Raw genomic sequence first — 27,940 nt, forward strand, 5'->3', positions numbered from 1 at the left:
AGAGAGCACCACTGGGCTTCTCGATTACCCTTACCTCTGGCAATCGCGTGCAAAGCACTCCCGGCACGCACCCTTTTGGTTAACAGCAGCCCATCCCTAGTGGCCTCTACTCCTATAGCCTAGCAGCAAGTGTCCGTCAGGCAGATCCCGGGGAGTGCATGGGGAGAGGGTCCTGGCACCTGCAATACTCAGGTCCTCATAGAGGCAGGCTCAGACACGGCAAACTTTTTTGAGTGCCTTCTATGTGACGACTGCTTCTGTGCACATGAAAGAAAGCAAATGCAACGTCAGTTTATTCCAGACCAACAAAATGCAATATTTGTAAACATAATCTCCGCTTAGTGCAGTGTATCTGTGCGAAGACTGACAACCTCTCTGAATCCACTCGTTGTGGGAAAATGAGCCGATTGTCCGTCAGACTTGAGACCTGTATCCTCGCTACACTTTTACCCTCGTGGTGCCTCCTGATAACCCACACAGATGTGCATCAGGAAGCATGCTGAAGGAATCATTGTTTTTATTTTATACACATAATTGATGGTAAATTTCATTTGATGTAAGTCTGGTTATAAAAACCCAATGAAGCTTAGCTATTCAGTAGGGTTTTGATTCGAATTTGAGATTGCCACTCAAAAAATGTCAGCAGCGATGTTGCCAACTTACATCATAGAACCTACATGAATTCCAACGTGCAGCAATGGTAATAGACAACAGTAAATAAAAAGATAAGCACATTATGAGCATGAAAATGTAAAATTTACTCTTATAATAAAATTTTTCCTACGAAGAACCTAGATTTTTTTCCCCCTTTACTTTTAAGTTTCAGGGGGTATTTACCTTTAGAAAAATCATCAAATAAGCCAGACTTTTCCTCCCCTGTAATTTTCTTTCCCTTTCCCCCACCCTCCTGCTTAGGTACTATATTGTTAGTCTGTTAGGGCTGCCATAACAAAATACCACAGACTGGGTGGCTTAAACAACAGAAATTTATTTTGTCACAGCTCTGAAGGCTGGAAGTCCAAGATCAGGTATCGGCAGGTCCGGTTTCTCCTGAGGCCTCTCTGGGTTGCAGACGGCTGTCCCCTTGCTGTGCCTTCACATGGCTTTTCCTCCGTGCGTGTGCATCCCTGGCATCTTTCTCCTTATAAGTACACCAGCATATTGGATTAGGGCCTCACCCTTATGACCCCATTTAACTTCAATCATCTCTTTAATAAAGGTCCTATCTCCAAATACAGTCACATTGGGGGGGGAGGGCTTCATTATATGAACTTAGGGGAAACACAATTCAGTCCATAGCAGATACCCTATATTCTATTTCTCTCTTCGCTCTCCCAACCTGACACACTGTCGTTCTTAAGCAGAAGTATTGAAGATCCATTTCCTTTACTTGCAAACATGTAGACATCTGTTAAAGGTTTAGACACATTTCAGTTGGATATCAAATCTCACACCAATGAAGGAGCTTTGATATCCGCCTATAAAGTCTAGAGCTCAGGACAGAACTGGGGTTAGAATCCCCAGGCCATGAGAACCAGAAAGTAGAAAGCAGTGTGATGAGGGATTATAATCTTAAATCCAGAGTTGGAAAAGTAAAGAGAGTTTTTTCTCTTCTCTGCCATCCATTTAACCCTTTCCATATTAAAAAAATATATTAAAAATATAACTGAAGAGAAATGCCATTTTTTATTCCCAGGTCTCCTTGAGTTTCTCACTGGTGGTTTGTTTGTATAAGGTTCAGAGAATTTCTCAGGGTAGAGCTTGGGCCTCTCTCTTAGGTGGGCATCTCCCAAACCTCAGACACCATCCCCTGTGGAGGCATTCAGGAGAGAGCGAGCGTTGCCTGGAGTGCTTCCCTGGGCCACAGCCCCACGCGCCCTGCCGACCCTGCACACCATCACAGGCTGGTGTCGACCAGTTGTCCAGGCTGTTGGAGCACTTGCTTCCTTCTGCTTATGGCACTGAGAACTTTCTTCCTGGGACCCAGCTGCATTTGTATGCTCTGGAGGTCCTCATCGGAGCAAAGCAACAGAGCATCTAAATCAATCTGCTCTCTCATGAAAAAGGGAAGGAGTTTTTCCAGGTGGTGGGACTGCAAGAATACTTCCAGGGGGGTAGCGTCAACCACGTCTTCCTCCCACTCCACTACATCTTTATCCCAAGGCAAATCATCTTCCAAGCTGCTTTCATCTCCCTCTTCATCGGCCTCAGCTTCATCGGCCTGTGCTGTTCCTTGTCTCTGAAGCAATTCACTGGGCACTTTAAACCCCAGCTCCCTCTTGCTGTCTGAGATGTCTTCGGGGCTCAATATTTTGTTCCTTCTAAACACAATATTTCCTAGACCTGGACGGCTGAGGATGGATTCGTGCTGTGCACAGCTGTCCTCTGCTGAGAGCTGGAGCTTCTCCTTGAAGTCCCCCGAGACAGTGTCTTCTTCCTCCTCTCTGAAAACTTCCATTACATTCCTCTGCCCATTCCTGTATTCCTTCCCAGCCTGCTCTGCTGTGTCTTTATTCTTCTTGAACTTTGTCTTGAAGGTGCCTTTAATGCCCTTAGACAGGGACCCAAATGTGCTGGAAACAGAAGCACTTGAAAGGGATGCCTTAGAAAAAGTGCTCTTGGAGGAGGAAAGGGTCCCCGATTCCTCCTTCCTGTAGGTGCGTGCCATCTTGTTTTGGTGCTTCTCCTGGAGCCTCTCGCACTCTTTGATCTGCCGCCTGGCATTCTTCTGAGCCTGCTCCTTCAGCCTCATCACCTTCTTGGGGTTCATGATGTTCTGCGCAGTGGCTGCCTTATCCAGGAGACCAACGCACTCATTCTGCTCTCTGCTGGCGGCAGCATCCAGTGGAGACTGAAAGTCATTGTCCAAGGCAAAGATGTTGGCGCCAAAGTTGATCAGGAATGAGACGCAGTGGGCGTGACCGTTGGAGGCTGCGTGATGTAGAGGAGTGTTACCCCAGATGTCACATCTATCAGGGTCCCCTCTGGAAGAGAAAATATCAAAAATACATGCTTAATTTTTTCCCCCCTGTACATAAGGTCCAAAAAAAATTAAAAAAGAAAGAGCAACATGCATGTTAATTCTGCCTTGGCATTGTTAGAAGATAACTTCTGAAAGTCTAGATATGTCACATCCAGACATCGCATGGCCAGAAACAGAAAAAGCCCATTTCTACCCTGGGTCTTATTTCCAAAACACTCCCTCAAAAAGCAACTTTCATGTCTCATTGACAAGAATTGGGTCATATGCCTAATGAGAGGGAAATAGAGCTACAATGTTTAACTTAGATTAATTAGAATTTCTCCCTAAAGAAAGGGATAGGATTACCCAATGGTGTGCTAGTAAATGTTGCACAACTATCTCACCCAGGAAAACAAATCAAAGCCCTGATTTAGAATGCGTGCCAATTTATATGGTGTAAATACAACCACCATGGCAAATTTCAAGCTACTTATGTGGCATTACTGGACATGGGATTTGGAGGAGATGCAGTAGCACACCATTATATATTATCCCCACCACATCGATAGAATAGACAGACATAATCCTAAGAGCATAGACAATGGTAAAATAATTAGGAAATAATGAGCTTTAAGTATTTTTAAATATAATTCATTAAATTATAGCATTATATAATTTCATTTTTAATAATGGCTGTATTTGACTCTCAGACTTCCCAGAAATTTAGCAGTCATCTCTCATGAGCTGGTAAGAGCTGTTTCCAGCACACCGCGGCTACCCTCCCTCGAGTCACGCACAGAAAAGTAAATACCTGAACCAAACTGGGTCCCTCCCTATCAGCAAGAAAAAAGAGAGGACCGGATGTTGGGTGGGTAGCAAACAGTGTCTGCTGCACCCATTATTCATTGGAAGGGTAGAACATCTCCACCGATTCCTCCACTTACATCCATGGAATTAGTGTCAAAGATGTGAAGAGTCCTGCAGTGGTTTAAAGGGAATTGGGAGCACTGGTAGATGGTATTCAGGCCAGAGACCCATTGCTGGCACAGGAATAAGGCCATGGATGGTGCTCAGTAAAGATTGGTGAGGTCAATGAATGCCTACTGGAATCCTGCCCAGGTTACAGCCCACTCCCACCCCCACCCCCAGGGTTTGAGTTACAAGCAGGCACAAATGGAAAGTAAGGCAACAGCTTATTGTTGACCATGGCTTTGGCCCCAGGCCCCTGCTGAGAATCCTGATAATACGGGTCCTAGAGGACCCCAGCCCAGACTTCCTGAATGAGAATCGGGATCCCCAGGTTTCCAGGCGCACCGCAGGACTGAGAAGAGCTGTACTAGTCCATGAGGCCAACCAGTGCCCAACAGTTTGATGACTCAGGTGCATCGCTCCTCCGTGGGAACCCCTGGCCTCCTCATGCCTTTCAGTTACAAGGCATCTACACCTCGCTGCCCCTCCAGCAACCAACCCAGCTTTCGTCTTAGAGAAGGAAGATGAGGGTCATCATCGGAGGAGTGAAATCAGGCTGCGAGCGTTGACGGGCCTGCCCAGGGGGACACAGGCAGTGCACTTGGCTCCGGCTGGTCTCCCAGCCTAATGGTCTCCATGGGCACACACCCCAGCTTTTCTGCGCGACCGGTCATGAGGCTTCAAGCTTAATGTCCTAGGACTCAGTATCTTCGTCTGCAAATTGAGGATAATGTTACCTACTCACAGGATTGTTACATGAATAAGTTAAAATACATAAATCATTAGAGAAGTGCTTGGTACATAGTGAATGTTCATAAACATTACCTATCACTTTTCTTGTCTCAAAACTCATAATCCATAATTTCATACAGTTCTTCCTCACCCGTCAGTAAGTTCCTGCAGCAGTGCAATAGCTCTTGTGGTTTTCCACACATATAGTCTCACTAATTAGTCAAATATTTATGCCGTCTCCTGAATTAGTTAATATGCCTCAGACGGCAAAGCCTTTGTCTTTCTTTCAGTGTCTTTTTTTTTTCAATCCTCACCCAAGGATATACTTTTATTGATTTTATTTTATTTTTTTTAATTTAATTTTTTTTGTCACCATTTATCCCCTCTACGCCCACCTCCACCTACCCCTCCCTCCACAATCACCACGCTGTTGTTCATGTCCGTGAGTTCTCTTTGTTGTTTTTGCTCAACCCCTCCACACCCCCCAAGATTCCCACACCAGAGCTGTCTGCCGGCTCTCTGTCTGTGAGTCTGTCTCTGTTTTTTTGGGTCGTTCAGTTTGTGCATTAGATTCCACATATGAGCGAGATCATGTGACACTTGTCTTTCTGTGACTGGGTTATTTCCCTCAGTATAATGTTCTCCAGGTGCATCCATGCTGCTGCAAAGGGTAAGATTTTCTACCTTTTTACAGCAGAATAGGATTGAGAGAGAGAGAGAGGGAGAGAGAGAAACATCAATGTGAGAGAGAAACATCGGCCTGTTGCTTCCCCTTTGGGCCCTGACCTGGGATCGAACCCGCACCCTCAGTCTGTGCTCTGACTGGGAATTGAACCCATGACCTTTCGGTGTGTGAAGTGACGCTCCAACCAGCTGAGCCACCCGGCCAGGGCCTGTGTGTTTTTTGTCCTTTCTGTCACCTATATCTCTGGGCAGAAGCCTCAAACCCAACCTGAAAAACAGAGCAGGTGATGTAAGTTAGCTGAACGGGGCCAGGTTTATCTTTTCAACTGAGTCACAGTTCAGCGCGAGTTCCTTCTAGAAAGAAGAGCTGTCTGTCTCTCGGCTGTGGCTTGATGCTATTTCGAAGAACAGCAGACACAGTATTGCCAGAACTTCCATTTTTCAAACAAAGCCAGAAATCCAAGGTTTTATGTGAAACTTTTTGACTTTTAAATGTTGGCTCAAATTTAAAAGGAAAATACAGTAAAGTCCAAGTAAAATATATTTGTGGGCTAGAGCCAGCCCGTAAGCTGGCAGCTGGCAACCTCCTCCTGAGCAGAGAACAGCGTGAGCAGATGCGCATGTGGGTGACATTCCATGGCATATTTGGAGAACCAAGAGTTTACTTCAAAGTGACCAGAGTGCATGGAGATGTACAAAGAGGAAGGAAAGAAAATATTAAATAACACAGTTGGTTGGGCGGCCACCTTCAAAAGAGCTCTGGCCAGTCATCCTGATTTAATTGTCTTGGGTCAAAGTAAACCTTTCATTCGTAACACAGGTATTGACTTTAACCAAATACCATATTCAAAAGACAAAAGAGGGATTGTAAAACATTCAAGACATTACTATAAACATAACCAAAAACATACTGATTAAATTTGCCTGAAATTATTCTTGGATTGGTTCAATTAAAAAAGAAATTATTGACATGAGTGAACTGCAGTGGGGATGTTACAGGATATTAAGAAGCGTGGGTTAAATCTACACGCGTCAAGCCATAGAGTAGTGGAATTTTCCATCTCAAGGGATCTTAAATGTTCCTTTCAAGATGAGGAATAGCATGATGAAAACTGAGGTGACCCTAAAGATGGGTCATCTTTTATGAAAATTTTGAATGCAAAATTCCAGATTTACAGATGAAGCCATCAGAAAAACGACTCATGACCCCCAGTGCATTCCAGTTACTTCCAGTTGAAGAAATTCTACTTAAAAACAACTTTCCAAATGGATGTGCAACTTAGATAAAAATATTTCTCTTGACAGGTTTCATGGGGTCTTCAAAACTCAGCCTTTGTTTTTCACTCCTGGGGGCCTGTTATATTTCTTGAAAGAACCATTACACATACCTGTCCAGGTATACACAAACTGGTCCACCTCACTGATCGGAGTCCAGTATTGATGTTATGCAGTTTCCTGGGGGTAAATTGAATTTAATGTTGTTTTTTTACCTATCACCCCCTTTTTTTCCAAAAGAGAAACTCACTGAAAAGATTTTTAAATAACCATATTTCCCCCTTGTGTTTCGGTAGATCAGTACATTGGGATAATACTCTTTAAAGCTGGATTGCTCTTATTGTCACTAAATAGGCAATTTGCTTATATTAAATTACTGTGAGCATCTGTTCCATATCAATTCCTCCTTTTGAAGTTGAGTTGATTTTTTTGTGTGAATTTCTTTCTCAGAAAAAAAAAATCATTCTTTCAAAAATGTTTTTCCACATAAGAAGGAATATTTAGACTCATTAATAATCAAAGAAAAGCAAATGAAAACAATACACTACCATTTATTTGCCTATCGGATAGGCAACGACTAAAAAGAATTGTAATATGAGTTTGGGCAGAAGTGTGGGACATGGACATTGCTGGAGGAAAAATAAAGGGGTTCAAATTTCCGGGCACAAGCTGTGCCAAAAGCATTTAAAACGTGGCATCTTCTTGAATCAACAATTCTGCCTTTGGGAATTTATCCTAAGGAAATACCAGACCCTGTGTAAAGATGAACGATCAAGGATGTTTGTCCAACTTATTTACAACAAGGACTGGATTTAAATGAAACATCATGAACAAGCAACTGATTAAATAAATTATGATGAAACCATAAAACAGAATGCCATGTAGCCATTAAAAATAAGCAGGATCTCTAATTTGTAAGTACAAATGGTCCTTGATATATTGCCAAATAATTGGAAGCAGGTTTTAGGAGAGTTTGTGTAATATGATTGCCCTTTTAATGGGATAAGTATACCCGTGTGAGCACGTGCTCAACGGGAGAAGTCTGGAAGGACATACGTTCAAATGTTGATGACTGACAATTGATTTTATTAAATGTATCTTTCCAATGTGATATGAAATGTTACAGTAAGTAGTTTTCCTTTAAAAATCAGAGAGGAAGGAAACGTTTCCATTTTAGAAAATGAAACAAAACTAAAAAAATTCATGAATACCCTTTTTTAAAACAAAATGAAATCTTGTGTAATTGAGGCCATTTTTCCAGGGTAGGGTAACACATGTAATTACTGCTTTCCATCATTAAATTTAAAAAAGAAAGAAAAAGTTTTTTAGCAAAGCCAGAGTTGGGATATTAACGGTTACCACATGGTCCAAGGTCTCAATCGGGTAGTGACAGAAAAACACTGAAATCACCAGACTGGAATAGAACTCAATGACTGATTAACTTCTAAATTCAATTTGTAATTGGCTTCCCTTTTTAGCCCCCTTCAATCTAATTGGCAATTTGATCTCACAGGTTACTGAAGATTGGCTAGGGTCAAAATGGGAGGTGACTTATGAAGAACCTCAGAGAACATGTTTTTTCAGCCTATACCAGGCCAGCTTAACACAACTGGTCTTAAATGCTTCTGGGAAGAAGGAAACAAAATCTGAGCTGTCCTGGAATGGATCAGAAGACAAGAGCTGAGAAGGAAGGGCTGGAAAAGTAGGGTTAGAAGAACTTGTTTGCCCATAGTCCGTGTTTAATAAATATAATTTAATGGACTGGATTTTGAGATTACACTGAAAGGAATTACCATGTTAAATAAGCCGGAAATGGGTGAACTATACAGCAAATTGTGTTGGGATGATTAACCACTTGGGGAAGGTATAGTGAGATCAAAACCTCAAACCTTAAATCAAAATAAATAATATACGAATTTAGTATTTAACATAAATACTTAATAAAACAAATGAAACTTAAAAACTGCTAAAAAATATATCAGTCAGTCTTTAGGCAGGACCTCAAATTAGAATTATATCATACAATTGAAAGGCTTAAGTATGAAATATACACTTAAAAATATATACTTAAATATATTTATATTTTCATTTATATCTAAAATATCTGATGTGCCCAGCTGGAGTGGCTCAGTGGCTTGAGCATTGATCTATGATCCAGAAGACAGCGGTTCGATTCCCGGTCAGGGCACATGCCCAGGTTTCGGGCTTGATGCCCAGCAGGGGGCAGCTGATCAATGACTCTCTCACCATTGATGTTTCTCTCCCTCTCCCTCTCCCTTCCTCTCTGTAAAATCAATAAAGACATATGTTTTAAAATAAAATATCTGATATAAAAATATGAATTATGAATTGTGAAAATATTTGTAACATAATGACAAAAGACTGGTGTTATAACTTTAAAAGGCATTTTTTTATGAATCAATAAGAAATGTTGAAGACCCCAATAAAAAAGTGGGACAAGGCCTGTGTGGCTCAGCAGTTAGAGCGTTAGCCTTTGCACTGAAGGGTCTCAGGTTCAATTCCCAGCCAAGGTCATGCACCTGGACTGCAGGTTCCCTCCCTGCCCCTGGTCAGGGCACGTGTGGGAGGAAACCAGTCAATGTGTCTCTCTCACATCAATGTTTCTCTCTCTTTCTCTCCCCCCCCCCCCTTCCTTTCACTGTCTCTGAAAAGCAATAGAAAAAATAAAGATAAAAAAAGTGGGGCAAGATTATAAATACACAGTCCACAAAAGTAGAAATATGGTGGCCACTTAACATAAAAAGAATTTTCAACTTCATTAGTAACCAAAGAAAAGAGCATTAAAGCAACAGTGATATATCATTTTGATATATTGACAAAAATATATGATATTGACAAAAATATGATATTGACAAAAATCTGTACTTCTTTCTGAAGAATAATTTGTCAGTACACACAAAAGAGTATTTAAATTGTACACATGCCAATTGATCCACAAATCTCACTTTGGAGAATTTATCCTCAAGAAAATGAGAGCAAAGATTTATGTACAAAGATACTTGTCACAGTGTTTAAATAATGAGAAACAAATTATTTACCCAAAAAAGAAACTAAGAAATATATTTATGGACTAAAATAACAAGTCCCTGAAAATTAAATTATGGAAGAATATCTATTCACACAGAAAATTTTCATTATGTATTGAGGGTTAAAAATATGATGCTGCCAAAAATGTCTACTTAGATATCATTTTGTGTGTGTATATAAATATATACATATTTATACAATGTCTATACATATATATACATATATATTTATATACACTATATATATTATATATAACACAACTGTTACTAGCATGACACTATATGACATTTTTCCTTTATAATTTGTTTGCATATATATGGTTTATTTTCTGGGTTCAGCTTAAGTTACATTTGTCATAAAGGCCAATAGAACAGTGAGTGTAAGGTACAGTTTCAGGCATACAAAGGAGAGAGAGGAGATGAAAAGGGAGAGGGAGGGAGAGAGAGAGGCTGCGGGAGAACTCCTAGGCGTTGCCACTGAAACTGGGCCTCAGAGGCCTTTCGTGGGCTGGGAGGTGACCGGCATGGTCCTGGAGCAGCCCTGGGCCACTGGAAGCAGACGGGGAAGTCTGGGGGGAGAGGAGAGGAGAGGAGAGGGAGCCACCCTGCGCTGTAACCGGGCTGGGGCTGAGGGAGCGGGGCAGGGTGGGGACTGGGAAAGGAAAGGACCAGCAGACCGGTGGAGAAAGCTCTGGGAGGCCTCCTCGCTCAGCTCTCCACCCAGAATCCCTGTGCACCCCCTTTGGTTCTTCTCACTTTCCCTCAAGTGCCCCCCTTCAATAAAGGGTCCGACACCCACAGGATGTTGAAGCCAGAGCCTGGGGTCTTGCTTCTCCCGTGCGGCCTTGCCTCCTACCACTTGGCCTGTCCCACCCGAGCCATGCCCAGCCTTCCTCAGCCTCTTCACCCCGAGGACGCCCGGTGCTCTCCCCTGGGAACACCCTTCCTCCCTCCTTCACCTGGCCAGGTCCTCTCACCCTTTAAACCGCAGCTTCAATGCTCCAGGAAAGCCTCCTCTCACCCCCCAGAGATGCTCTGTCCCCCATCACCATGAGGACAGGGATTGTGTCTCTCTTGTTGACTGCAGCATCCCCAGCAGCTACCAAAGTGGATGACAAATAGCAGATATGTATAAATAAATACGTAATGAATTGAAGTAAATTCACTGGGCTCCTTGGTTTACATTTTTCTTTTTTCACCTCTCCTGGGTTATAGTTGCCAGCGCTGCCCCTCTGTTAACAAGCAGGAGGAAGGAGCTAGCTAGCTCCTGAGATAGAATTTGTCAGGGGGGTGGAAGTGGGGGGTGGATGTATCTGACTGCCAGAGAGGTAATGCAGGAAGGACAGACTGAAGGTCTCTTACACAGCTTATAAAGTCAGCAACTGCGTCTAAGAATCGTGGACTGGCACCAGGATTAAGTGTTAATAAAAGACTATGGGATTTTAATGGCGTAGATTAAAAAAATAAAATAACATCATCTGTTCCAATCAGGGTTGACATCTTAAAACCATGTAGAACAGTGATCTCTTTTTTAAAGGGGCAACCATTTGAATTTTAGGGACAATATTTTTTAAGGCACAGAATTAAAATATCCTCCCCGTGAGGGTGATAACCCGCCTTAGAGTTCAGGGCCCCTCCCCTGTGTGCAGCTCACAAAGGGTGAGCCAGCCCCATGGTGCCAGTTCTCAGCGAGCAAAGAGAGCGTCTCTAGGCGGTTTTTCCCCTTTCTCTAAAAAGGAATATTTTAATCTAGTTATTTAGACAGTCTAGAGAGAGGGCAAGGCATTTTCACAGACTTCCCTGCCTCTCACTGCTGGTCTGCCAAATCCTACCGTAAACAGTGTCCAGTCGAAACCTTCAGGCTGCACTTACCCTCTGCTGCAGATGATCTCTAGGGCTTCCAAGTTCCCGTGGTAGGCGGCCAGCAGTGTGGGAGTCATGCCATCCTCATCGGAAAGGTTCAGATCTCTCTTGGTGGCCTCTTTCAGGAGTTCCAGGTAGCTGTCACTAGCAGCTTGGTGGTAGCGAGTGGACATTTTTTCTGCTCACCAATGCTTGGCCAGATACCATCTCCAGGCAGGGCAGGTGCCAGCCTTCCTACAAAGCTGGTTAATTAGTGACGAAAAAGAGTGTCACCCAGGGCAAAGCTCATCCCAGCCTCCCTCCTTGGAAGGCAGCCAGAAGAATTTATGGCCCTGAACTTGGACCTTTCCTTTCCAGAACGGCCATGACACTGAATATTGAGACTGCTGTGTTCCTCTTGAGTGTTTGGGGGACACATTTAAGTTTTTAATTTCCATTAACAAGTCTTGAATATAATATTGGTTATCTAGGCTTAGGATGTTTAAAATAATTTCCAAAAAAAATTAGAACTAGTCTTGTTCCTTGGGGAAGTGTATTTTTAAAGGTGTTTTATTGAGGTTGAATTTACATACTATGAAACTCGCTCATTTTAAATATACAATTCAATGATCATTAGTAAATGTACAGAGTTGTGTAATCATTACCATAATCCAATTTTAGAGCATATCCACCACCCCCAAAATATCCCTCAGGCTAGCTTGTAGTCCATCCCCATTCCTGTTCCCAACTCAGGAAACCACTAGTCGGCTTTGTGTCTCTACAGTCTTGCTTTTCATGGGAATTTCCTATAAATGGAATCATACAAAATATAGTCTTTTTTTAAAAACATGTATTGAACTATATTTTTACTTTTTTAAATAGGTGTTTATTGATATTTAGATAGAGAAGAAGCGAGAGGGAAAGAGAAATAGAAACTTCAACATCGATCGGCTGCCACCTGCATGCCCCCTGCTTGGGATCGAGCCCACAACCCAGACATGTGCCTGGACCAGGAATCGAACTGGTGACCTCCTGGTGCATGGGTTGACGCTCAACCACTGAGCCACACCTTCTGGGCTGAACTATATTTTTAGATTTTTAAAATACATTCATTCTTTTTTATCCCTTCCAATTTTATTTTGTATTGGTTTCAGTTGTACAGCTAGTGCTTACACAATCATATACTTTACATAGTGTTCCCCTCAATATTTCCAGTACCCCACTTGGCGCTATGCATAGTTATCACAGTATTATTGACTATTTTCCTTATGATTTACTTACATCCCCACAACTATTTTGCAACTACCAATTTGAACTTCTTAATCCCTTCACCTCTTTCACCCAGTTCCCCCAATGCCCCTCTCTGCTGTCAACAACCAGTTCACACTGTGTCCATGAGTCTGTCGCAATTTTGTCACTTTATTTTCTTCTTTAGATTCCACATATAAATGAAATCATATGATACTTGCCTTTCTCTGACTGACTTGTTTTACTGAGCGTAATAACCTGTAGGTCCATCCATACTGTTGCAAATGGTAAGATTTCATTCTTTTTTATGGCTGAGTAATATATATGTGTATATATATATATATATGTAATTAGATATAGATATAGATATAACCACTTGTTATCCACTCATCTATTGATGGTCATTTGGGTTGCTTCCATATTAGTGTTTTAGTGCTTTGGATTTCTTTGGACAAATCCCCAGGAGTGGAATTGCAGGGTGATAAGGCAGCTCCATTTTTAATTTTTTGAGGACCCTCCATACTGTTTTCCAGAGAAGCTGCACCCGTCTGCATTCCCACCAGCAGGGCAGGAGGGTTCCCTTTTCTCCACACCCTCACCAGCACTTGTCATTTGTGGATTTATTCATGACAGCCATTCTGACAGCTGTGAGGTGATTTTAATTTACATTTCTCTCTCTGACGTTGAGCCTCTTTTCATATGACTATTGACCATCTGTATGTCCTCTTTGGAGAAGTGTTTGTTCTGGTTTCCTGCCCATTTTTTATTGGATTATTTGGGTTGTCTTGGTGTTGAGTTGTAAGAGTTCTTTATATATTTTGCATATTAACCATTTATCAGATGTATCACTGGTAAATATGCTCTCCCGTTTAGTAGGCTGTCTTTTCATTTTGTTGATGGTTTTCTTTGCTGTGCAAAAACATTTTAGCTTGCTGTAGTACCATTCAAATATTTTATCATTTGTTTCCTTTGCCTGAGAAGATATATCAGAAAAAATATTGCTACAAGAAATTTCTGAGATATTGCCTATGTTTTCTTTTAGGACTTTTATGGTTTTGAGTTTTACATTTCTGTCTTTAATTCACTTTTAGTTTATTCTTAAATATGGTGTGAAAAGGTGATCTAGTTTTATTTTTTGCATGTATCTGTCCAGTATTCCCAACACCACTTATTGAATGGATTGTCTTTACCCCAGTCTACATTCTTGCTTCCTTTGTGAAATATTAATTGACCATATTGGTGTGGGTTTATTTCTAGGCCCTCTAGTCTGTTCCATTGATCTATATGTCTGATTTTATGCCAGTACCATACTGTTTTGATTACTATGTCCTTGTTGTATAGTTTGATATCAGGTAGCCTGAAACTTCCGACTTTGTTCTTTCTCAATATTGCTGAGGCTATTCAGGCTTTTTTGTGGTTCCAAATCATTTCGGGGTTATTTGTTCTAATTCTGTGAAATACACCATTGGTGTTTTGACAGGAATTGCGTTGACTCTATAGATTGCTTTGGGTTGTATGAACAAATTAATGATGTTAATTCTTCCTATCCATGAGCATAGTATATGCTTCCACTTATTTGTATCTCCTTCTATTTCTTTCAGTGCCATATAATTTTTTGAGCACAGGTCTTTTACATCCTTGGTTAAATTTATTCCTAAGCATTTTATTCTTTTTATAGATTGTAAATGGGATTGTTTTTTTAGTTTCCTTTCTGATACTTTATTATTGGTATATAAAAATACAACCAATTTTTGAATATTAGTTTTGTATCCTGCTACTTTACTGAATTAATTTATCCATTCTAGTAGTTTTTTCTGTGGAGTCTTTAGGGTTCTTTATACATAGTATTATGCCATCTGCAAATAATGGGAGTTTTATTTCTTCCTTTCCAACTTGGGTGCCTTTTATTTTTTCTTCTTGTCTGATTGCGGTAGCTAGGACTTCCAGTACTATGTTGAATAAGAATGGTGAAAGCGCACATTCCTGTCTTATTTCTGATCTTAATGGAAATGCTTTTTGTTTTTCCCCACTGAGTATGATGTTGGCTGTGGGTTTGTCATATATGGTCTTTATTACATTGAGGTATGTTCCCTCTATTCCCACTTTGCTGAGATTTTTTAAAATCATAAATGGGTGCTGGACTTTGTCAAATGCTTTTTCTCACCTATTGATATGATCATGTGATTTTTATCCCAAATTTTGTTTATGTGACAAGCCGCATTAATTCATTTCCAGATATTGTATCAACTTTGCATCCCAAGAATAAACCCCACTTGATCATGGTGTATGATTTTTTTAATATATTGCTGGATTCAGTTTGCTAATACTTTGTTGAGGATTTTTGCATCTAAGTTTATCAGGGATATTGACCTAAAATTTTCTTTCTTTGTAGTGTCTGTATCTGGTTTTGGAATGAGCTTGGGGGTCCTCCTTAAACTTAAATTTTATGGAATGGTTTAAGAAGGATCTGTGTTAGTTCTTTGAATGTTTGGTAAAATTCACCTGTGAAGCCACCTGTCCAGGACTTTTGTTTGCTGGGAGTGTTTTGAATACTGCTTTGATTTCATTAGTTGTAATCAGTCTGTTTAGATATCTGATCCTGATTCAGTTATTGAAGATTGTATGTTTCTAGGAATTTATCCATTTCATCCAGATCATCTAATTCGTTGGCATATTTTCTTACAGTCCTTTGTATCTGTGGTGTCAGTTAGCACTTCTCTTTCATTTCTGACTTTATTTATTTGAGTCCTTTCTCTTTTTTCCTTTAGAGTGTGGTTAAAGTTTTGTCAATCTTGTTTATCTTTTCAAAAACACAGCTCTTGGTTTTACTAATCTTGTGTGTGTGTGTGTTTTTAGTCTCTATGTCATTTATTTCCTCTCTAATCTTTATTATTTCCTTCCTTCTACTCACTTTGGGGTGTTTTTTTCTAGTCCCTTTAGGTGTAAGGTTAGATTGTTTATTTAAAAATTTTCTTGCTTCTTGAGGCAGGTCTGTAATGCTATGATTTTCTTTCTTAGGACTGCCTCACTGTGTCCTGTAGATTATGATTTGCTGTGTATTTATTTTCATTTGGTTCAAGGTAACTTTTGCTTTACTCTTTGGCCTCATTGTTAACCCATTCATTGTTTAGTAGCATGTCATTTAGCCTTCATGTGTTTGTGTGTTTTTCAGGGTTTTTTTCATGTAATTGATTTGTAGTTTCATACAACTGTGGTTGGAGCAGAGGCTTGATATGTTTTCAATCTTCTTAAATATATTGAGACTTGTTTTGTGTGGTAACATGTGGTCTACCCTAGAAAATGTTCCATGTATACTTGAAAAGAATGTGTATTATGCTGCTTTAGGGCGAAATGCTGTGAAAATATCAATTAGAGCCATCTGGTCTAGGGTGTCATTTAAGGCTACTGCTTCCTTGTTGACTTTTTGTCTGGAAGATTTACCTGTTGATTTCAATGGTGTGTTAAAGTCTCCTACTCTGACTGTATTACTATAAATCTCTCCCTTTGTGTTCATCAATATTTGCTTTATATATTTGGGTCCATAAGTGTTTACAAGGGTTATATCGACTTCTTGGATAGATCCCCTTATCATTATGTAATGTCCTTCTTTGTTTCTTCTTAGAGACTTTGTTTTAAAGTCTATTTCATTTGATATAAATACTGCTACCTCAGCTTTTATTTTTATTTATTTATTTTTTAAAAATTTATCTTTATTGATTTCAGAGAGAGGAAAGGCGAGGGAGAGGGAGAGGTAGAAACATCAATGATGAGAGAGTCATTGATCGAGCCTGCAACCCGGGCATGTGCCCTGACTGGGAATCGAACCCCGATCGCCTGGATCCTAGGTCGACGCTCAACCGCTGAGCCACGCCCAGCCGGGCAGCTTTTATTTTTCATTTCCATTTGCATGATATATCTTTTTTCATCCCTTTCATTTGAGTCTGTGTGTATCATTCTGAAGTGGGTCTCTTGTAGACAGCATACATATGGGTCTTGTTTCCTTATCTATTCAGCTGCCCTTTGTCTTTTGACTGGAGATTTTAGCCCATTTACATTTAAAGTGATTATTAGTAGGCATGTATTTATTACCATTTTACTGTTTATAACTATGTTCCTCCTTCTCTTCTTTTTCTTTTCAAGAAGACCTTTTAAAATTTCTTGTAACACTGGTTTGGGGATAATAAACTCCTTTAGTTTTTCTTGTCTGGAAAGCTCCTTATGTCTCCTTCAATTTTGAATGATAACCTTGCTGGGTTGCGTAGTCTCGGTTGTAGGTCCTTGGTTTTCATCACTTTGACTATTTCATGCCAAACCCTTTGAATAGTTCACAGCCTGAAATGTTTCTTTTGAGAAATCAGCTGACAGTTACCTACAAGAGCTCCCTTGTAGGTAAGTTTCTCTTGCTGCTTTTGATGTGCCTTGGGTGGGCTTATTTGGGTTGATCTTTTTGGGGACTCTGTGGTTCCTGTGTGTTGTTTTCCTTCACCAGGTTAGGGAAACTTTCAGCCATTATTTCTTCAAGTAGGTTCTCAATTCCTTGTTCTCTCTCTTCTTCTGGAACCTCTATGATGCCAGTGTTGTGACACTTCATTTGTCCCAGAGGTCCCTTAGACTATCCTCATTTAATTTTTTTTTCTTTTTGCATCTCTGATTGGGTTTTTTTGCTAACAAATCACTGATTCTGCCCTCTGCTTCATCAAGTCTGCAGTTAATTCCTTCTAGTATATTCTTCATTTCAGATATTGTATTCTTCATTTCTGACTGGTTCTTTTTTATGGTTTCTATGTCCTTTTTCATGCTGTTGACATTTTCACTAACTTTCTTGAGGCTCCTTACAACTAATGTTTTGAACTTGGAAACTGGTAGCTTGTTTGCCTACATTTTATTTAGTTATTTTTCTGGGGATTTCTTCTGCTCTTTAATTTAAGACTTCCTTCTTTGTCTCCCCATTTTGGCTGCGTCTCTGTATTTGTTTCTGTGTATTAGATAGATCTGCTATGTCTTGGTATGGTGGCCCTATGTAGTAGGTGTCCTGTGGGGCTCAGGGGTGCAGTCTTCCTTATCTCTTGAGGTAGGTGCCCCAGGAATGTCCCTTGTGTATATTATGTGAGCCCTCCTGTTGTAGCTGAGTCTTGATTGCTGTTGGCCCATTCATGTGTAGAGTTGTCCCTCTGGCCGTCTACGAGGATTGACCCTGAGCACAATGCATAAGCTGCTGTGCAGGGGCTGACTCCACAAAGCTGAATTCACCCCAACAGGTTCTGGTGTCTGCTGAGATCTTCCTTTGTGTGTGTCGCTTGAGCTAATAGGCTCTGACGTGGTCTGAACCAATGGTTGTGTTTATTCTGGGGCCCCTTAAGAGGGGATCTAGTGCCAGGGTTGGTCAATGTCAGATGCTGCCTGTGACCAGCCCTGGGCCACATGTTTGAAGCTATAAAGCAACTCACAGTTTGTGACTGCCTCTTGATGTGTTCAGAGGGACCTAGCTGCACACCAAGACAGGTTTCCACCAGCATTGAGCCCTGGGGCAGCTCAGCAAAAGGCCAAAGTCTCCCTGAAATCCACCTGCACCTGTTTGCTACCTGTTAAGCTCAGTCACTGAAAGAACCTCTCGTGGTACAGGAGTTGCTTACGGGAGGCTTTAGTGACTCAGGAGGTAGGGGCAAGTGGTGTTCACCATATCGAAACAGATTCAAATTCAGTACCAGTGCTGGGTTTGAGGCCACTCAGCAACATTCTCAGGATACACCATGGTCAGCTGCCACCTACTGTTACTTGTGGACCTTGTGGTGAGGCAGGGTCTCAGGGATTCATCAGGGTGAGGCCAACAGTGTTCATCAGGTCCAAACAGACCAAGATTTGATCTTGTGAAGGGAGGGCTCTACAAAGGAAGGTAGTGATGGTGTGGGGTGTGTGGAAAAATTGGTTCCACCCACAGCCATACCACTCAGTTTTTCCTAGTCTGCCCAGACCTACTAGAGAGTCTTCTGCACCAGAGGACCAGGCTGGCCACAGCCTGCTGACAGTACTGCCCAAGTGCAAGCTCAGCAGAGTGGGGCAAAAAGGAGTTGGGAGGGTGAAGCTAATGGTTCTTCCCTGGTGGGGCTCATGGATCTCTGGCCTGCAGGAGGCAGAGCACTCCCCGGGTGTCGTGGGGGCGCTCAGTTCAGCTACTCCTGCTAGTGGGGACAGGGAGGTAGGGCACCCCCACATGGCTCTGTTGCTTTGCTGTGCCTTGGGGGAAGAGGAAATAGCCTCCACCCCAGAACCACACAACTCTGTCTCGGATTCTCCCTGAGTTTGTTTTCAGTATCCCTTTAGGAAAGTCTATATCACAAGCCCAGGCAACAGACTTCTCCATAGGGCATGAGCTCTGCCAGGTGGGGTGGCAGGGGGCTGGGGAGGATGGGGCTTGTGTAGTTTGCCCCAAGGCAAATGAAGTTCGGAGGGCAGTGCTCAACCCAGGAAAGATGGTGTTTGTGGGCAGTGCAGGAGAGGGACTCAGCACAGGGACCCTGGTGGCTGTCCCTTCAGCTCTCTTCCAAGAGCCACACAACCCAGTCTGTCTTCACAAGACTCTAGTCTGTTCTTAGCCACCCTCCCTCTGCTGGATCCCAGGGTGAGTGAGTGGCTGTGAACAAGATTTTGTGCACTGCCCCTATAAGGGGGCACCTGGGTTTCTAATAGACTCCCATCTCTCCCTGGTGAACAGGGTCCCTGATGATTTTTATAGCCAGATGTTATGTGGGTGCCTCTTCTCAGCTTTGTTGCTCTGGGCTGGGAAACCCATCATGGGGTTCAGACCCCATGTTCCTCAAGGAGGACCTTTGCAGGTGAGATATCCCTCTGACTCTCAGCTGCAGTACGTGGGTGTGGGGCCAGCCCTCTTTGTACCTCCAAGCTTCCTACCAGTCTCTAGGTGGCTTCTTCTGTGAATCCTTGGTTATAAGACTTCTCTTCAGCTAGTCTTCAGTTGGTTATTCAGGTTGGTTGTTCTATAATTCAGGTGTAATTCCAATTCGGGCCTGGGAGGAGGGGAGTGTACATTCCACCTGCTCCTCCACCATCTTCTTCCACAATATGTATTCTTTTGTGTTCAGCTTATTTTTAAGCTTCACATAATTTTTGGAGGTTCATCCATGTTATTGCATGTAACAGAACTTCCTTCCTTTCTTCCTGCTGAGCAATATTCTACTATACTAATATACCAGATTTTCTCTATTCATTAGACAGCTGATAGACATTTGAGTTGTTTCCACTTTTTTGTTTTATAAATAATGCTGCTATGAACATTCACATTCAAGTCTTTGTGTGGACATGTATTCTCATGTCCAAGGAGTAAAATTGCTGTCATATGGCAATTTGTATTCAACTTTTTAAGAAACTGCCAAACTGTTTTCCAAAGTGACTATATCACTTTACATTCCCACCAGGAATGGGTGAGGGTTCACATGTCTCCAAACCCTTGCAGCCTTGTTATTGTCTCTCATTTTGTTTGTGGCCATCCTGGTATGTGTCAGGTGGTATCACTGTGGTTTTAATGTACATTTTCCCAATAAACACTGATGTTGAGCATGTTTTAAAGTTCTTAGTAGTCATTCTTACATCTTATGTTTAAATTCTTTGCTAATTTTTCATTGGGTTGTGTGTCTTATCATTATCAACTTTTAAGAGTTCTTTAAATATTCTGGATACAAATCCTTTATCAAATATATTTTGAACTGAATGAAAATGAAGACACAAAATATCAAAATATATAAGATACAGTTTAAACAGACTTTAGGGGGAAACTTGCAGTTTTTAAAGTCTGTAACTGTTTAGTTATCATCTCTCTTTGTCTAAGTCTTTATTCCAAAATAATTTGCCAACTCTGAGAAAGTACAAAGCTTTCATCTGCAGTTTCCTCAGAATAGTAATTGGCCCCGAGGGTCAGTGTTTGTTCCGTTTTCTGGTTGCTGTGAGAATACCCATAGAACCTGTAGACGTAACCTAGGGGGGCAACATTATTTAGCTGCAAAAGAAATTTCTTTTTTAGCCCAGGGAGAGTGAAATATCCAAACATGATCGTGGGTACTTTGAGAACGAGGGAATGTTGTTCCTCAATTCGTTTTCGCACGAGCCACCTCAGTGCAGGTACAGCTGCTTTCATTAATGCCCCTGAGGCCCGACCTTATCTATAACCAGAGAGCGCCTCTCCAAGGTGGGTTATTTGCAGGAGAATGCTAAGTGCCAATCAAACAAGGAATCCGGTGCCAGGTGAAGGTGATGACGGCGACGGTGATAGTGACGAGAAGTGAAGGGTGAGGGTGGACACAAGTAGAAGGACAGAGCGATCGTAGAGGGGGGAAGACGGCTGAGGTTCAGGACCAGGAGGAGAAGGAGCTTTCTTGACTCCAGTACCACTTACAACTTGGACTTCAGCTTTCCTGTGAAATGGTAGAGACAACCGAGCTTTATTTATTATTATTATTTTTTAATGGTAAAGATTCTGGCATGCTTTTGGCTTTTTCTTGGGAAACATGGATAGATGGGGAGCGGAAGGGGAGAGGAAGAAACAGAAACAGATCCTGAACTTGCAACCCACCCCACCCAAGCAAGGTGAGGGAGCGCAGGAAAGAAGGTTGAACCTGGACCTAGGAGACCTGCAGTCCATGTGGTCTGGGCCAAGCTAGTCCAGCTATTGGAGTCTCCATTTCTTTGGGGCTAAAATCGGACAATATCGCTCACGATCACGTCACCAGCACCTAAGCTTACCGGAGTAAAGATGAAACGAGATAAACTCCTTGCAGACTATAAAGTATGGTCTAACAAACTGGAAAAAGAGCGGGATTGTGGCTTAGTTTGCACATAGAGAGAGAGGCCTACAGCTCGATATTTGGTCTATTTTTTTATTCCCCAGAGGAAGCAAACTGGTGGAAGACGATGAAGGCAGAGACTAATGAAAATAACTAACACCCACTTGCACATATTGTAGACACTAACTCCTTGTGGGATGTCTGGATAATTGTGGGGCGATTGTGGCTTTTGCTTGTATGTTCTGATCATGTTGGTCTTGTCGAAATACATACTTAAATCCGTTTCAACAGGATGCTGCTGGACTCTTGGGAGGTCAGAGAATATCTGCCATACACACTAGTGGGGAGGTCTTGAGGGTAAGACTTCAGTGGCAATGACTCTCCCCAGGATTGTTTTATTACCTAGTAAATCAAGGTCCTCACCAAACTTCCTGTTGGAACCAACCCTGCCCGGCACACCTCCCGACAGTCCTGCAACAGGAGCACAACTTTACAGAAACGCCCTGCCAGCGACTCTGTCTCTCTGGCTCCCACCTAGGTTCAGAGCAGCAGACTTTATTTCCTCCTTTGCTTTCCTAAAATCTAGAAACTCAACTTATTACCTGGCACCTCAAGCATTTAACTATTTCACTTTGAGAGGTCCTTCTGCCGAGATACCACCTCTTTTTGCCAATGGCCCTGAGAAAAACAGGGCTAACAGTCCCCCAGGGGCAATCCTTGGAGAGATTCTCCCACCAAGGTTCTCCTCCTCCCCGCAAAGCAAAGGCACTGCCATCTCTTTCTTGTCGTGTTTATAATGTTTGGCCTCTCCTGCTTTAATAGCAGCTACCTGACAGCTGGGTGGTCTAACCAGGTGTCCCATCCGCCTGGACATCCCGTCCAGTCCTGGCCAGGAAGATGGAGAATTCACTTGGGTGGAGAGTTCACTTGGGTGGAGAATTCACCTGCAATTTCAACCTGCCTATAAAACAGAGTCATGTGTGTTCCTTTGCTCAAAAAGAGGAAAAAAGGGGAAAAAATTAGTGGTAGTTGATACTCCCAGTCTACCCCAAGAAAAACCAGAGCCAGCAAAGTGGAAGCCAAACCTCCCCCTTGTTGTTCTGGAAAACCGTTCACTTCTAATTGGGAAAGAAATTCAACAGCTTGTGTAGCAGAGAAACACAGTTTTATTAATGAGATGGCCCCCCCAACCTCAAGAGACCTGGCTTTCAAAAGCTGCCTGAATTTGTTCTCAAAAGCTATTCATGTCCAATTATGGAGGAAACTCACTGGCATGGTAGAAACACATTTTTACGTCATAAGGAAAAAGCAAAGATCCAAGCAGAGCATTCGCTCTTAACAAAATTACTTTGTCTAATGAGTATGTTGCGGTGAATTTTAATGAAAATAAAAGCAATACAGAAAGTAAAAGAAATTAAAAGCGATTACAAAAGTCCTGTTGCTCCAAGGAAAACTTACAGAATCAGATGAGGGTAGGACAAGGCATCGTTAGCCCAATGCTGTAGGAGTTGAACTTGGGTTTATGAGAAACATGTCTGTTGAGGTAAAAACACTTCAAGTGCATTGTTCAGAAAATGTCACTTAGACGTGTGTTTTTTTTCTCTTCGGTGAGGTAGTCAAACCCTACAACTTACTTGATGCAGGGTTTTCCTACTCAAATAAGATTTCACAGCCCCACTTCTCGTTTGAACCCCTGTGTCACCCTTAGAATAAGGGGTCTTTCTTTCCCACATCCAAGGTCATTGGCGTTGTTTTCTTTAGAAACATTACATACAAATATGAAGCCATCAAAGGCACCATTGTCCGCTCGTTTGGTTTTTCTTCTCCAAATGGAAACATTTATAAAAATATTTAGGTGGGCAAGTTGACTATTGAAACTGTAATGTCCCTGAAGTATTGATTGGGCTTAATTTATTCACATAAGTTTCAAGCCTTTCAAAGCCCCAGTTTTTATTCCAGAAAAACAGACAGAGCTGTTATTGTACCATCTGGTTTGCATGAGGGATCTCTTGGCATCTCTTAGCTGCACATTTTATAAATGCTAAATCCCAGATGGCATTACATTGTAACAGTGGACGGTTTTATAAAGGTTTTCAAAAACAAATTCTTTAAAATGCGAACGCTGGATGGTCTGAGCAGGGGCTAGGAATTTAAAGTCTACACTTGAATCCCCTGCCTTTGTCAAGTGGACAAATTTCCTTTTTTTTTAATGCCTTTTCCCCTTCCTAATTAATTGTTGGTTCTGTGAACTGAAGATTTCAATCAATATACGGTAATTATATAACCTGAATCGTCACCCAAAGCTTAAGCTCTCTAAGCGCTGCAGGAGCGATGACCCCGGGAAATCTGTATTAGCCGCTGTTTTTCTCAGCCTGGCCGAGTGGCAGCACCTTCAGCAGATTATCAAATGCCACCGAAAGACGCGACTCAGGCCGAGGAAGACACGCGGATGTGAATGCCAAGCATCGCGTCGAGAGAAAGCCGGGCCAGAGCACGCAAGAGTGAAGGACACAAGTTCCCAGGACAGACTGACAGACATTCAACCAGAAACCGGGCCCCACCGTTTACTTGGGCGAATGCTTCCCTCTGAGCCTCAGCTTCCTCATCAGTAAAATGAAGAAAATCCTTTCAAAATAACTTTCCAGTTATTGCTCACGGGGTTGTTACGAGTAATGCCTGAGCCAATGTTTGTAAGACACGTCCACGATGTGCGGTGCGCGGCCACTCCCCCGCAGAGGCGCGCTGGCGGGGACGGGGTGGCGGTCCCAGGGCAGCAGCGGAGTGGGGGGCACTGGGTGCGGCACAGGGAGAAAGGCCCTCCCGCCTTAGGCACCCACAGACGCATCGCCGCTCTATTTTCTTAAACGTTCTCTTCCCTCTGCATTTTTCTTCTCAGTAACAACTGGGCCCCGTTGTTTGTTTGTTTGTTGTTTGTTCTGTTGCTTGTTTTGGCCCCTATCGTGATACAGTAAAAAGAGAATATAGTTTACAGTCACACGAGTTGTGTTTCAAGCTGGAAATTTGCATTCATTTTTTAGGGCTGCCATAACAAAGGACCACAGACTGGGGGCTTAACCCACAGCCGTTTCCCTGTCACAGATCTGGAGGCTGGAAGTCCGAGGTCAGGGTGTCAGGGTGCTGGTCCTTCCGAGGCCCTGAGGAAAGAGTCTGTCCCAGGCCTCACTCCTTGGCTTGTAAAAGGCCGTGTGCTCCCTGTGTCCTCACATGGTCGTCCCTCCGTGCATGGCTGTGTCCAACTCTCCTCTTCTTACCAGGACAGCAGTCACAGTGCATTAGGGCCCCACCTTCAGACCTCATTATAAGCTATTCACCTCTGCAAAGACCTGATCTCCAACTACAGTCACATTCTGAGGTGCTGAGGGTTAAGGCTTCAGTATGAATTGGGGGTACAGTGGGGGGCATATTCAGCCCTTACAGCTTTCTATTTAGTAGCTATCCACTGGGGGGGGGGGGAGGTTCATTTCAAGGACCCTTCATTTCCTTTTGTCTTTCCTACCTCAAAAGTGTGTGTATCAGTGTCCAGCACGGGATCTGTACACAATGGGCCTCAATAAAAACATCCTTCCCTCCTTCTGCAGACTCATCACATCCCATGGTTTTCAGGAACCACCTGCTCCTTCCCAAACTCAGGCGAAATGTGGATACAAACCTGCAGGGGGCCGGAGAGGAAGGGGTGGGTCACAGAGTTGCCTGAAGGGAGATTTAACAGAGGTCAGCTATTACCTAAGTAAGAGACAACCTTCAGGAAACGGGCTGAGCTCCAACCCGTGATATCTTGGTCAAGATAAAAATTCCAGAGAGTGTTTAGTTGTTTAATTAGAGTCATTCATGTACGTTTAGTTACTTAGGTCTTGTGTATTTCATAAGCAGTCATTTGGTCTCCCCCATCAGAAAGCAAACCCCTTAAAGACAGAGTCTTTGTATTCTCACAAATGTGCCCATTGCTTCTTTTTTTTCCTTCTTTTAAAAATTGAATTTATTGGGGTAACATTGGTCAACAAAATTATATAGGTTGAGGTATACAGTTCTATAACACATCATCTGTATATTGTATTGTGTGTTTACCAACCCAAAGTCAAGTCTCCCTCCATCACCATTTACCCCCTTACCCTCTTCTACCTCCCCCACCCCCTTCCCTCTGGCCATCACCACACTGTAGTCTGGGTGCATGAGTCTTTCTTTTTTCTTTGCTTAATCCCTTCACCCATCTCACTCAGCCCCTAACCCCCTCCCCTCTGATGGCTGTCAGTCTGTTTTCTGTGTCCATGAGTCTGTCTCCACTTTGTAGTTTATTTTGTTCAATAGATTCCACATATGAGTGAGATCATGTGATGTTTGTCTTTCTCTGCCTGGCTTATTTCACTTAGCATAACACTCTCCAGGTCCCTCCATGCTGTCCCAAAGGGTACGAGATCCTTCTTCTCTACAGCTGCATAGTATTCCATGGTGTAAATGTCCCACAGCTTTTTATCCACTCAGCTACTGATGGGCACTTCCATTGCTTCATTTGAAACTTAAAAGTTTCAGGGTTGCTCAGAAATGTTCCCATAGGAGAATATCTCTTGTTTCATAATTTAAACCTGAGCTGAAATAGGAATTCTTAATAGTTCTAAATAATAGTCACAGATGCCCATTGCCACAATCATGCTGCCTAACAAACCCTCCAAACTAAGTGGCTTAAAACCATAAGCATTGATTTAGCTCACATGTCTATAGTCAACTGGTCAGCTGTGCTCAGCGGACCTCAGCTGGGTTCACTCCATCAGCAGTCAACCGGTGGGTCAGCTGGGGACCAGTTGCTCTAGGGTGGCCTTGGCTCAGCTGACTGTCTCTGCTCCTTGTGACTGGTCATCACCTGGCAGGCTAGCCTGGGCTTGCAGGACACACCCTACTAAGAGAGAGTTTAGGTGTAAAAGGCCTCAATAGCCCTAGGCCCAGAACTGGCACACGGTGACCTCCATCACGCTCTCTTGGCCAAAACAAGTCACAAGGCAGGCCAGATTCAAGGCAGTGGAGGGCCCAAGGAAGGAGGGCAGGGAACAGGCTGACTGCAGAGCACAGCTGCAAAGGATACGAGCACGGGGTGGACTGGCACCTTTACCATCGATCTACCACATCCTTCAGAACTTTAACATTGACCATGTTTTATCAACTAAAAGGAATATGCTGCATTGCCAAGGGGACCTTTTCTCTGCCTCTGTCTTGACCATTGCCCTAGCTGTTAGCTACAGAGTAATCTGTGTCAATGTTTATATGTAAACGAGTTTTCATTAGAACTTCTGAGCCTTCTCTGTCCTCTGTTTATCCAAGCTGCCCTATCTTTATATCTCCGGTCAATGAAGCCTTTGATTCCTCTATCCTAGTTCTTTCTGAATCCTTCACCATTGGGAGGTTCATTCAGTTTGGACCTGTCTAAAGATCCAAAGGGGGAAATGACATTAACATAGTATAGTTACGTAGTATAGGTCTTGAATATCATACTAACATATGATATTCAAGAACACTCTCACTGACATACTCTTATTTTTCCAAGTTAAATTCCTATTTAATAGCTATTTTAAGCTGTATTATCATACTGGTAGAGGTTTCTATATTTATTTATCTTCTGCTGCTGAATTCTAATAAATGCCACCTTGTACCTTTATTTATTTTTAATTCTCATCTGAGAATATTTGTTCCATTGCTTTTCAGAGAAACATCGATGTGAGAGAGACACATCTATTGGTTGCCTCCCGCCCGTGCTCCAACCAGGGCCAGGGATCAAGCCTGCAACCGAGGTAGCCCTTGGCTGGAATCGAACCCGGGACCCTTCAGTCAGAGGGCCAACACTCTAACCGCTGAGGCAAACCAGCCGGGGCAAGCCATTTTGTATTTTTAAAGCCTAGTGAACTGCAAGAGAAGCATGAAGGTTTTTTTTTATTTGTGTGTGTTTTTAAAAATATGTCTTTATTGATTTCAGAGAGAGGAAGGGAGAGGGAGAGAGAGAGAAACATCAATGATGAGAGAGTCATTGATCAGCTGCCTCCTGCACGCCCCCGACTGGGGATCGAGCCCGCAGCCCGGGCATGTGCCCTGACCGGGAATCAAAGCATGATCTCCTGGATCCTAGGTCAACACTCAACTGCTGAGCCACGCTGGCCAGGTGAGAAGCACCACATTTTTAAATACCTCCTCATGCACACATGTGCACACACATGTGCACACAGAGGAAATAATAATTAGAAGGACTTGGGAGTGGGCATCAGGACCTCACTTCTCGCTGGAGCTCTGCTCCTCGCTTGCTGCATCACCTGGGCGAGTTACTAACCCTCTTCGGCTTAACTTCTTCAGTTCACAGTAGGGAGCTGGACTCTGGAAGCCTTGTG

The 27,940-nt window shown here is 42.6% G+C and overlaps 1 protein-coding gene across 1 annotated transcript; it reads right to left on the reverse strand.

Annotated features, from left to right (window-relative positions):
- Window positions 1-501: 501 nt before the first annotated feature.
- On the reverse strand, window positions 502-11,730 carry ANKS4B (ankyrin repeat and sterile alpha motif domain containing 4B). Its single transcript, XM_081132853.1, has 2 exons — window positions 11,542-11,730; window positions 502-2,984 (listed from the first exon to the last, which is right to left on the reverse strand). The coding sequence occupies exons 1-2, from the start codon at window positions 11,703-11,705 to the stop codon at window positions 1,898-1,900; spliced, it is 1,251 nt and encodes a 416-aa protein (XP_080988979.1). The 5' UTR covers window positions 11,706-11,730; the 3' UTR covers window positions 502-1,897.
- Between the last annotated feature and the right edge of the window lie 16,210 nt (window positions 11,731-27,940).

The sequence above is a fragment of the Miniopterus schreibersii genome, assembly GCF_964146895.1.
Source record: "Miniopterus schreibersii genome assembly, chromosome: 3".
Classification (NCBI taxonomy): Eukaryota; Metazoa; Chordata; class Mammalia; order Chiroptera; family Miniopteridae; genus Miniopterus; species Miniopterus schreibersii.